This window comes from Nannospalax galili, unplaced genomic scaffold, assembly GCF_000622305.1.
Source record: "Nannospalax galili isolate Female #2095 unplaced genomic scaffold, S.galili_v1.0 scaffold364, whole genome shotgun sequence".
Classification (NCBI taxonomy): Eukaryota; Metazoa; Chordata; class Mammalia; order Rodentia; family Spalacidae; genus Nannospalax; species Nannospalax galili.
In genome coordinates this window covers 3,966,262-3,976,777 of record NW_008352752.1, presented here as the reverse complement: position 1 = coordinate 3,976,777, position 10,516 = coordinate 3,966,262, and the positions used below count along the sequence as shown (strand labels likewise).

General features: G+C 38.7%; 1 protein-coding gene across 8 annotated transcripts in view; it reads right to left on the bottom strand.

Moving 5' to 3' along the window:
• Ankrd28 (ankyrin repeat domain 28) overlaps positions 1–10,516 on the bottom strand; it is a 183,828-nt gene that overhangs the window by 3,797 nt on the left and 169,515 nt on the right. For all 8 annotated transcript variants that reach the window (XM_029554521.1, XM_029554520.1, XM_017802412.2 and 5 more), the window contains 6 exons: positions 9,460–9,547; positions 9,294–9,377; positions 8,590–8,735; positions 7,705–7,787; positions 7,259–7,341; positions 5,301–5,392 (listed from right to left, as the gene is read on the bottom strand). In XM_029554521.1, the coding sequence (XP_029410381.1) occupies positions 5,301–5,392; positions 7,259–7,341; positions 7,705–7,787; positions 8,590–8,735; positions 9,294–9,377; positions 9,460–9,547 (576 nt within the window). The remainder of the gene's footprint in view (positions 1–5,300; positions 5,393–7,258; positions 7,342–7,704; positions 7,788–8,589; positions 8,736–9,293; positions 9,378–9,459; positions 9,548–10,516) is intronic.

Below are 10,516 nucleotides of genomic sequence, written 5' to 3'. Positions count from 1 at the left end.
GACCCCTTTTTTTGTGTGTGTGTGTGTGTGTGTGTGTGTGTGAGAGAGAGAGAGAGAGAGAGAGAGAGAGAGAGAGAGAGAGAGAGCCAGCCTCAGTTGAAGGCAAAAGTAGGCAAACTTGGGGCAGAGGAGATGGCTCAGTAGGTAGAGTGCTTGCCTTGCAAGCATGAGGTTCTGAGTTCAACACTCCGAACTCATAAATAAACCAGGCACAGTGGGGTGTACATGTAATCCCACTGGGGTAGCAGATTCCCGGGGCTCACTTTGGTCTACTTGGTAAGCTCCAGGTTAGTGAGAAATCCTGTCTCAAAAAACAAGGCAGACAGCACGTGAGGAACAACATCCAAAGTTGATCTCCACACGCACAGGTACCGATATAAACGCATGCATGCAACGGCACACATTTTACACAAGAAACCAAACAGCAAACTAAACATGCAAAATTTAAAAGCCCTGACTCTAAGACAAGTATTTTCTTTATACTTTCTTTTTCTTAGCAGAAAAGTGACTTCAGACATAAGTACCCCAATAATAAAAATAATAATGATAATAACGGCAAGTATCAATACAGCAAGCTGAGGAGGAAACACATGGCACCCTGATAGGCATGAAACTTAGCATTGTGAATGGAGGAGAGAAGACTGTGAGAATATACAGTGTGAGGGCACATTCCAATTATTCCATATGGAATTTCTGGTTCACACTCATAGTAAGCCATGCAAAATCAAAAGGTACAAATGCAACAAATAAAATTTTAGCCTATAGCTTCACGTATTGTTGCACGTATTATTAAGCTTATACTTTAGTGCCCACACAAATATATGTATCTATTTTAAAGCCATATTTGCTTTTCAAACAGAATGATTTATCAACAAAAGAAACATTTACAGAAAGAGAACATTACTAGCTATCTTTTCCTCTTCCACAATGGTAAACATTATCCTGACCTTTGCTTTCTGTAACCATTTCTTTGAACCTAATATAAATGGAATCACATATGTAATTTTACACCTGGCTTCTTTTGCTTCATTATGTATGGGACCTAGTATTGATCCAGGCAACTGCAGTCAGATCATTTTTGTTGTTGTACAGTATTTCACTGTGTGATTATATCATAGTATGTACATTTAACTACCGAGCATTTGGCTGTTTCCACTTCTTCAATACATTTTCATTCATGATATGTTAGCCTTGGTAATAAAAATACCATTTCTTTTTCAAAATTGCCATGGTTAAGGATCAAAGGGAACAACTAGCTGATTACTACCCTGCAGGCCTGAAGAGAGACCAAAGGACAAGCAAGTCTTACTAAACTGTACTTGCGCAGCCCGTCAGAGGCAACTCATTAGACAAGACATGGTGCCCTGAATGAGTGGGAACACACCTCTCAGCAGTGTTTTCTAGGCAGACTATGGACTAAAACCAAAAGCTTCTCTTCCACATGGGTTGGTGTGGTCACATAGTGAGAAATGTAAGAGGGGCAAACTCCTGAGGACATGCCATACAGATGTAACACGTCCTTTCTCCTTCAGAAAACCCACTTTAATTCCACTAACCCTACTTCAGAGTGAACACAAAGGCCTAGAATGTACCAGCCCTTCATCTGGTCTCTATTTTGTCTTCAGAACCCAATTTAATCATCCCCATTGTTACTGGACTAATTAACAACTATCGTTACATACAATTATGAGATTGATATTTAACTTGTGAACTAAAGACTATTAAAGACACCTAGGTCATCAATGGGGACCTTCATTATCAAGTTTTATCCTTTCATTTCTTGCAAAGAATATGAAATCTTGGAAATAGTCAACAAAGGCCTACAATATCAGTAGCCATCATAATGTGAATAATGTGGCATTTTTATATCTCCTCATTTAAATTTGTATAAGTAATATATTTCTAAAAGTGTAATTCATTGATAATGAAAATTTCTTTAAAAAGAAATTTGATTCTCAAATCTCTATGCTCAAACTAGATTTTGCTTTTGGGCTTCAGATCCATAATCTAACTGGTTTAGTTTCTGCTCAACTTTCATGTTCCCAAATGAACTCAACTCTTTCCTCTGTATTCTTGCCTCAATAAATGACACGTTCATTTACCAACTTACCCAAGCTAAAGGAGACATGACTTCCTCACCTACAAACCTTCACTACTCCTTTACCAAATCCTAGAGACCACCATCATAACAAACATCTACGATTTTACATCCCCAGTACCTTTCCCTAACTCTGGCAACCACCACACCTGTGACTCCTATGTCTCCATGCTAGTCTTGCTCCCCTTTCAGACTAACTGTCATCTTTTCTTTCCTTTCTTCTTCCTTTTTATGAGACACGGTCTCCTTGTAGCCCCATCTAGCCTGGAATTATGTAGACTAGGCTGGCCTAGGCCTCACACAGAGATCTGCCTGCCTCTGCCTCCCCAGTGCACCGGCACCACCAGGCTTGGAAACTGCCACCTTTCTATTGTTCAGACCCCTTGCTACTTGATCTACATTTGCACCCATCTCATTAAGCTCTACTCTCTAACAGGCTTCTCTTTCAGTTTAGAAGGTTCTCTCCTCACTTACTACTGCTTTGGAATGCCTTCTCTGACCCTGCAAAGGAGGGTTTAAGATCCTCTAATGTGGGGCCTGGAGAGATGGCTCAGTGGTTAAGAGCACTGACTGTTCTTGCAGAGGACCTGGGTTTGATTCCCAGCACCCACATGGCTACGAACCATCCTTAACTCCAGTTCCAGGGGAATCCGAAGCCCTCCGACCTCTGTGGCATTGCACAACATGGGCGCGCTCATATACGTGCAGGCAATACACTCGTACACATAAAATAAAAATAATAAAATATTAAAGATCCTCTAACGTGCCTTTGTAGCATTTTAGCTTTACTACAATGAAACAATTTCGGGTGCTTATAATAGCTTGTTTTGCACACCCTTCTAGTCAAGGGGTAGACTATGTCTACATTGTCTCATAACTCTTGTAATTCGTAGAAACATCAGTGAACACAAATGACAAGGTTCTCTGCTCTTGCTGAGCTCATACTCACTGTAGTGAGGGAGATACAACAATGTTAACTAAGAATTAAACCATTCAATATGTTAGATAAGCTCTATCAAAAGTAAGAAAAAGGAAAGAGAAGAGCAGATTAACAGGGACTACGAATACTGTAGTACAGACAGGGTAGTGAGGCTAGGCTTCATGGAGAAGATGAAATTTGAGCTATGATTTGAAAGAGGTGAGGGATTTATTCAAAAAATGCTTGGAGGGCACAGTGTTCCTGGTGTAGGACATAGCTAGAGCACAGATCACAATGCATGTACAAACCCTGTGGCAGAGCAGCTGGATGGGCAGAATGAAATGAGAAGGGAGAGGAGCAAGAAACGAGCTCAAAAAGGTAAATGCAGCAGAGGACCTTGTAGGTCATTGCAGGAACAATGAACAAGTTGACAGAGAAATTAGTTCTCATTTGTTTTAAAAGGATTGCTCAGGGAGACAAAAGGGTGGGGAAATACTGGAATTACTTTAGAGGTGCCATCAGTCTGGGCATGGAAGCAATCAATGGAAATCAATCAATCAATCAATCAATCAATCAATCAACAAACCAATCAATCAATCACAAATCAAATTCTTGCTCTGAGCTATAAAGAGGGGAACTGTCTTCAGTTGAGATAGGATGGCTGTCCAGAGGGTAAGTTTGGAGGGAAGGAAGAGAAAAAGGATCAACAGCTTTGTTTATTAGACATTCATGTGCTATTAGTAAGCAGCTGGACACATGAATGCAGACACCGTGTAAGGTGTGGACTGGCAATATGAACCTGGGAATTCTCAGCAAATGGTTTGTAGAACTAAGGGTTAGATTACATCACCTAGAGAGTAGAAATCAAGGACTACTGGAATCTAGAGCTTTCCAACAGTAAGAAGTAGAAGAGAAAGCTTCTCCTTTGCCGTCATGTCCCATACACCCGACTAAGTTTCTCACCATGTCTTCTCCTAAGACATTAAAATCAAGCGATTCCTGACCAAGAAACAAACCCAAAATTGTTCCATTCACATTTGGAGGAAAACTGGTAATAAAACCAGGTACAACTCCAGAGAAGACGCTGGAGGACCATGCTGGTCTGTGAGGATGCACCACAGCACAGCTGTTTAAGTAGAATTATGATCATCCATCGGTTCTGTGAGATTGGGCTGAAAGCTTCTGACCTAGATATTTGGTCATTTAAGTTGGAAATCTTTTTTATCTGCTCTGCATGAAAAAAATGATTGGTTCAGTAATAATTACGCAGAACTCAAAAAAAAAAAAAAAAAAAAAAAAGGGAGAGAGCTAGGGATACAGTTCAGCGGTACATCGTTTTCCTAGCAGGGATGAGGTTCTAGGTTTGATCCCCAGGACTGTCCCATCCCCACAAAATATTTTTCAAATAAAAATTAAAAAATTTGAAAAAGACTTAACTAAACAAAAGAAACAAATTAGAAATATTGTAAAAGAAACTGAAAAGGACAATTAGTGGCAACAGAAGGAAAACCAAGAATAGGAAGTCCTAAAAGCCAAGGAAAGAACGTTTCCCAAAGGAAAAGGAGTCATCACATACCAAAAGCTGATCCCCCAAGTGAAATGAGAACTGAGAACTGACTCATGGTTGTGGAAATTCACTGATGAATAGTTCTGCAGTATGGTGGGGAAAAGCCAATTGCTGAGGACAGAAATGACAGCTGTAACTGGCAGCAGTTGTGAGATTAATCATTTTTAAGATGATGGAACTAATATATTTATGTTGGGGGTAGGGGTAGAGATATAGCTCAGTGGCAGAGCACTTGCATAGTCGTGAGAGGCCCTGGATTTGATTTCCACACCACAAACACACAAAGTGATATACTAAGAGAGAATAATTGTTAAAATGATATTCTCTAATAGGCAAAAGGGAGCAGGACCTACCTAATACATGAGTGAAAAGACTGGCTTTGTGTGAGAACAGGACAGTTCATCAGAGCTTCATAAATATCTGCTGAAAGAAGTCTTTGGCTACCAAGATGAGCAATGGTGGGAACCAAACAGTAAACATCAGGTTTGGTATAACAGACGATTTGTGAATTCAGAGACCCACTGATTAGATGAACTTTTCCTTTTTCTCTTGCCCTCATTCCTCGGTTATAAAGTACTTCTCAATATTAATTTCAGCTCTTTTTTTTTTTTTTGCCCAATAGAAAATATCCAACTTTATTTAAAATATGCAGCACCAAAAGAGAGAGGCTTAAAACAAGATGCTGGTTAAGGGAAGAGAATACAGAATATACTTACCATTTTCATCTACTGCAAGTACACTCGCTCCTTTCCCCAAAAGTTCTTGAACGACCATTGTTAGCCCATTTCGGGCAGCAACATGCAGAGGCCTGAGGGGGAAAATTGTACATGTACATGCAGAATAAGCACAGACACACCTGGCTGTCAAAGAGCATTCATTGGTCAAGTTGTAAAGGGTCTACACATTCAAACTTGAGATACCTCGTTCTAACTGCGATGAAGAAGCAAAGGGACAGCAGAACCCCTGCAGTAAGCTTAGCCACTGGCATCATTTTCAGGTTCCCAAACCCTTTGATATTTTCCAAGACTCCAAGTTTAAAAGGACTTACTTAACCAGGGGCCGGAGAGGTGGCTTAGTGGTTAAGAGCACTGGCTGCTCTTGAAGAGAACCTGGGTTTTGTTTCTAGCATCTATGGTGGCTAACAACTGCTTATAACTCCACTTCTAGAGGATCCAACAACCTCTTCTGGCCTCCATGGGAATGGCATGCACATATGCACTTACATACATGTAAGCAAAACACTCATATGCATAAAATAAAAATTAAAAAATTTGAAAAAGACTTAACCAAACAAACTGCTTGCTGTTTTAAGAGATGAAGTTAACAAATATATAAAAATGGTAAACTGCAATAGCACAAATTCAAATCTTAAAAGAGTTTACTAGTCCCAAGACTTATTTTTGGATCCTCAAGGGATGTGATAGACTACTGGTTTATATTCTGGACTCAAAACTTTTTTCTTCACTAAGCAGAAACTGGAAGATGATGATGGCAGACACAGACCTAAAATCTTGACAATCAACCTCAGGGCCTGAGCCCACTGTAAGAGCTGGGTATTTTCTGAAACCTCTTAAAGCTATCATATACACATAAAGCTTCCCAACACATTTATATTTAGTATAATAAGCACTTTCAGCTGATTTTGATAAAATATACAGACCACTACTTTCCTTCAGATAATTGACTACATAGGCAAAAACAACAACTACAACAACAAAAAAACCAAAAAAAAAACCCCAAAAAACCAAAAACCCCACATCATTATCAATGTAATAGTTTCAGTTCAAAGGGAGATGCCCAGTACTAGGTTACACAACTGTAGTTGAACCTCTACAACCAAGGCTCATGGAACATAGTGGAATAAGGGGTAGAGAGGGCTAATGCACTCCTCAACTCTCACCAGTGAGGCTTACATGTACATCAGAGTGTGATGTACACAGAAGGCCACAACTGGCCAAGTTTTGGAGAATAAGAACCTGTAGAGTGTAGGATGGGAACTCCTATATGGAACCTCACCCATCCACGGCTCAGGGACCATTGCAGAAGAGGAGGTGGAAAGATTGTAAGAACCAGGGCTGGTTCATGAACATAGGGAGGTGGAGGACTCCAGGCCACTGGAGGCTTGCTTATGTGAGCCTATGGCAGCAGTGGCATTGAGCATGGGACCCATGTCAGCTCAATTAAACAATTAAAAGGGGAGGTGAGAAATAGGTGGCAGTCAGTACTAGGTTGAGAACTATTTGAGACTGACTGCTGCTGGGTGAGGGAGAATATGACTTACAGACAACCACTGGATGGACTGACTAGACTCCAGTGGACACAGGTACATTGAAAGACATTTGGGTACAAACACCTGAATGAATAGGACTCATCATGTACGGCAGACTGGATAGGGTTCGGTGGGTACAGGGGGAGGCATGGATGGGGAAGGAGGTCTGGATTTGAGTGGGAAGTGTATGAAATTTTAAAAGCTCAATAGAAAAGTGAGAAAAAAAGCTTTTTAAGTAATAGGGCTTTTAAATGTGATAATTTCAGATATTAGTTATGACAACTGTAAAAACTATACTTTTTAAACAGCTTCTATGACTGAGATCTATCCAATGGTCACATTTTAAAAAGTGTATTTTATCAATTTTTATAATTCTAATGATCACTAGTCATTCAAAGTACTCACGTTTGCAAGGCTGCGTTGGTTGCATTGATGAGGTTTCTATCTGTTATCTTTTCCAGTATTAACAAGGCACTAGTTTCATGACCCTAAAATTGTGGCAATTTAAAAACATGGGCACTATTAAAAATAAACCTATAAACTCAATAATTTCTAACCCTAGTCATACATATGTACGATACTATATACCAGAGTTTTTCTAAGCTAATGCCTAAAGTATTTAGTCAAAGGTCAGAAAGGAGAATAGGAAAACAGAACAGTAAAAATTTAAATTAAGGACATAACTGTTTAAGCTTGCATTTCAAAACTTGGTATGCTAATATTCTCATTTCCTCCCTGCCCACATGAAACTTGGTGCCAGTAATCATTAGAGAAGTACTTCTATTCATTTTAGTCAAGTGGAAAAACTTTTAATTTAATGATGAAAATACATCCTTAAACTATGCACATACCTTGCCGCAAGCCAAGTGAAGGGCGGTGTTTTTACTGTTATCCTGCAAAGTCAGATCAGCACTAGCACTGCTAACCAGCATCTCTGGGAGGAAAAAGTGCATCAATTCTTATGTTTATGAACATGTCTCTTAGATTACCAATAACTCACTGTAGAGAAACGAAGACATAAAGCGAAAACATCCCTCTTGCAAACAATTGCAAGAAAAATACTGTAATATATATAATACATATACTTTAAAATTTCTATGCAATCAGATGGTAACAGTAATAATTAGTATTTTTCTGAGTGCTTACTAAAGTTCAAACACTGTTTTATGTACTCCAAACTTACAGGGACTTAAGCCTCACAACAATCCTCTACAGTAGATGATGTTTCTCTCATTTTATAAGTGAAAGAACTGAGGCATAAGGTTACTTGGTTAAATACAAGATTCACACCCAGGTAACCAGATTCCAGAGCCTGTGCTTATTATAAATGGCCTTGAAAAAGATAACTCTTCAGTCCCTAAGGGCAAATTGAAACACTCTCCTAAATGAAAATATGGGGTTCAGGCAGGCAAAAGGGTTAAATGCCAGGAATGGTGAGATAATTAGTGGAAATCAGAAGACTTGGAAATCTACTTTATATACAGAAAGTTACATAGAATAGCATTCTTCAGTCTTTTTCTTCCTTAAAGCAAAGTGATTGTGTCTCACTACATAGTCCAGATAGGCTTTATATCTGTAACCCTCCTGACAGGGTTCTGAATAGCTGAGATTACAGGTTCATGCTAAGCTTGGTTCTAAACAATTTTTTTTTCCTTTTGGAGATGCTATGTGCCACAGGATGACCTCAAACTTGAGGTAGTTCTATAGCCTTGGCCTTTTCTAAACAGTTTCTTTACCAACTGTGTTGGTTTGTCCGTTTTCTGCAGCCATCATGAGAGGTGTTTTTCCAGTAGAGTCCACAGAGTTGACTTGAGCATTATGGCTGAGCAGCAGCTGTAAACATTCTACATGGTCTGTGAAGGCGGCAGCATGGAGAGGAGTTCTGTGACACAAATGAAATATGCCATAAAGCTGAATGTCATATACATTTTTCAAGGGTTTACGTAAGTGGTATTAAAAGCATTGCCAAGATACAAATAAACTCAATGGAACTCACTAATTTCTACCTCAGAAATGCATATTGTACATAATCTAGAAGGTCTAAAGTACAACTAGTCAACAATAAGGATAAATTATAAAGCCGATAAACTACTACTATATCATTAAAAAAAACCAATGCTTACTCCCTACTACCTATTACAATTGCTGGACTCTTCTTTCTAGTTTTTATTACTAATCAGAAAACTGTTAACTTTTAAAACAATGATCTTGGAGTTTAAAAAACATACTTCTTAAAGCAGGAAAGGAAAGTTTTACATTTTAAAATAAAACAAAGTACAAGTATTCTGTAAGATTATATAATAATTTACATTTGCAAATACAAAATTTTATTTTGAATTAGTTATGGGTTCTTTGTGAGCTCTCAAACACTTGGCTAGTAGTTACATTTTTTTCCCCTCTTATTGAAAGTAATACTATACCCTACAAGTTGGATTCCTACCTTCCCTTCGAATCTGTGGCATTCACAATGCTGGCACCTAACGTATCAATGAGCATCTCAGCAGCACCTTCGTTGTCATTGATCCTGGATATGATAACAAGGCGATCACTCTCACAGTCACAGTGTATTTCTTAAGGCAAATCTGATCCATCATGGCTTTACTTACACAGCACAATGCAATGGACTGAATGCATTTCCGTCTATTTTCTGGAAAACCTCCTGTTCTAAAAGAAGTTCTACACATGTCTCATGACCTAAATAAGTGAATAAGAATGAGATATTAAAATCCAAGGACATTAGCAAAAAATCTCATGTACATCCAAGTATCTAAAAGGAAAAAGATGAAGTCCCTGTGTCCATTCCATTTCTACTCTTTAGACTGTAACCAGTGGTCTTAGCCACTCTAGAAAATTTCTAGGCATATACGCTGCTTGTACACACCTATTTTCTTTTTAAAATGCAAATGGGATGTTTTGTTCAGCAACTTTCAATGAATAAACTGCATCTTTCTATAATAGCATATGTAGAAATTTTTTTCTTTTTAAAAAATATTTTATTTCTATTTTATGTGTATGAGTGTACTCTGTGTAAGTGTACCTGTGTCATGTAATGCCTGGGAGGTTGTGGGGGTATCAGAAGGTGTCAAATCACTTGGAACTGGAGTTACAGATGGCTGTTAGCCACCATGTGGGTGCTGGGAATTGAACCCAGGTCCCCTGCAAGAGCAGCCAGTGCTCTTAACTGCTGAGCCGTGTCTCCAGCCCAAAATTTTATTATTTTTTAAAAAATATTTTATTTTTATTTTATGTGTATGAGTGTATTGTCTGCATGTATGTAAGTGCACCCATGTCGTGCAATGCCACGTAGGTCAGAAAAGGGCTTCAGATTCCCCTGGAATCTGGAGTTAAGGACGGTTCGTAGCCACCATGGGGGTGCTGGGATCGAACCCGGGTCCTCTGCAAGAGCAGTCAGTGCTCTTAACTGCTGAGCCATCTCTCCAGCCCCAGCTTTCTACTCTTATAGAAACAAAATGATTTAATTATGGAAAAGAAAGATCTTTTAATATTTTCCTACTTTTATTTTTCAGCATGTAAGTATCAAATTAATACATATTTCACTAGTACTGTTTTAGATACACAGGTACATGCATCTCATTTGTATGTAAACTTACTTTCTTCTTTAACAACTAGTAAAGTTTGTATATCAAAGAGCTGATTTAAAAC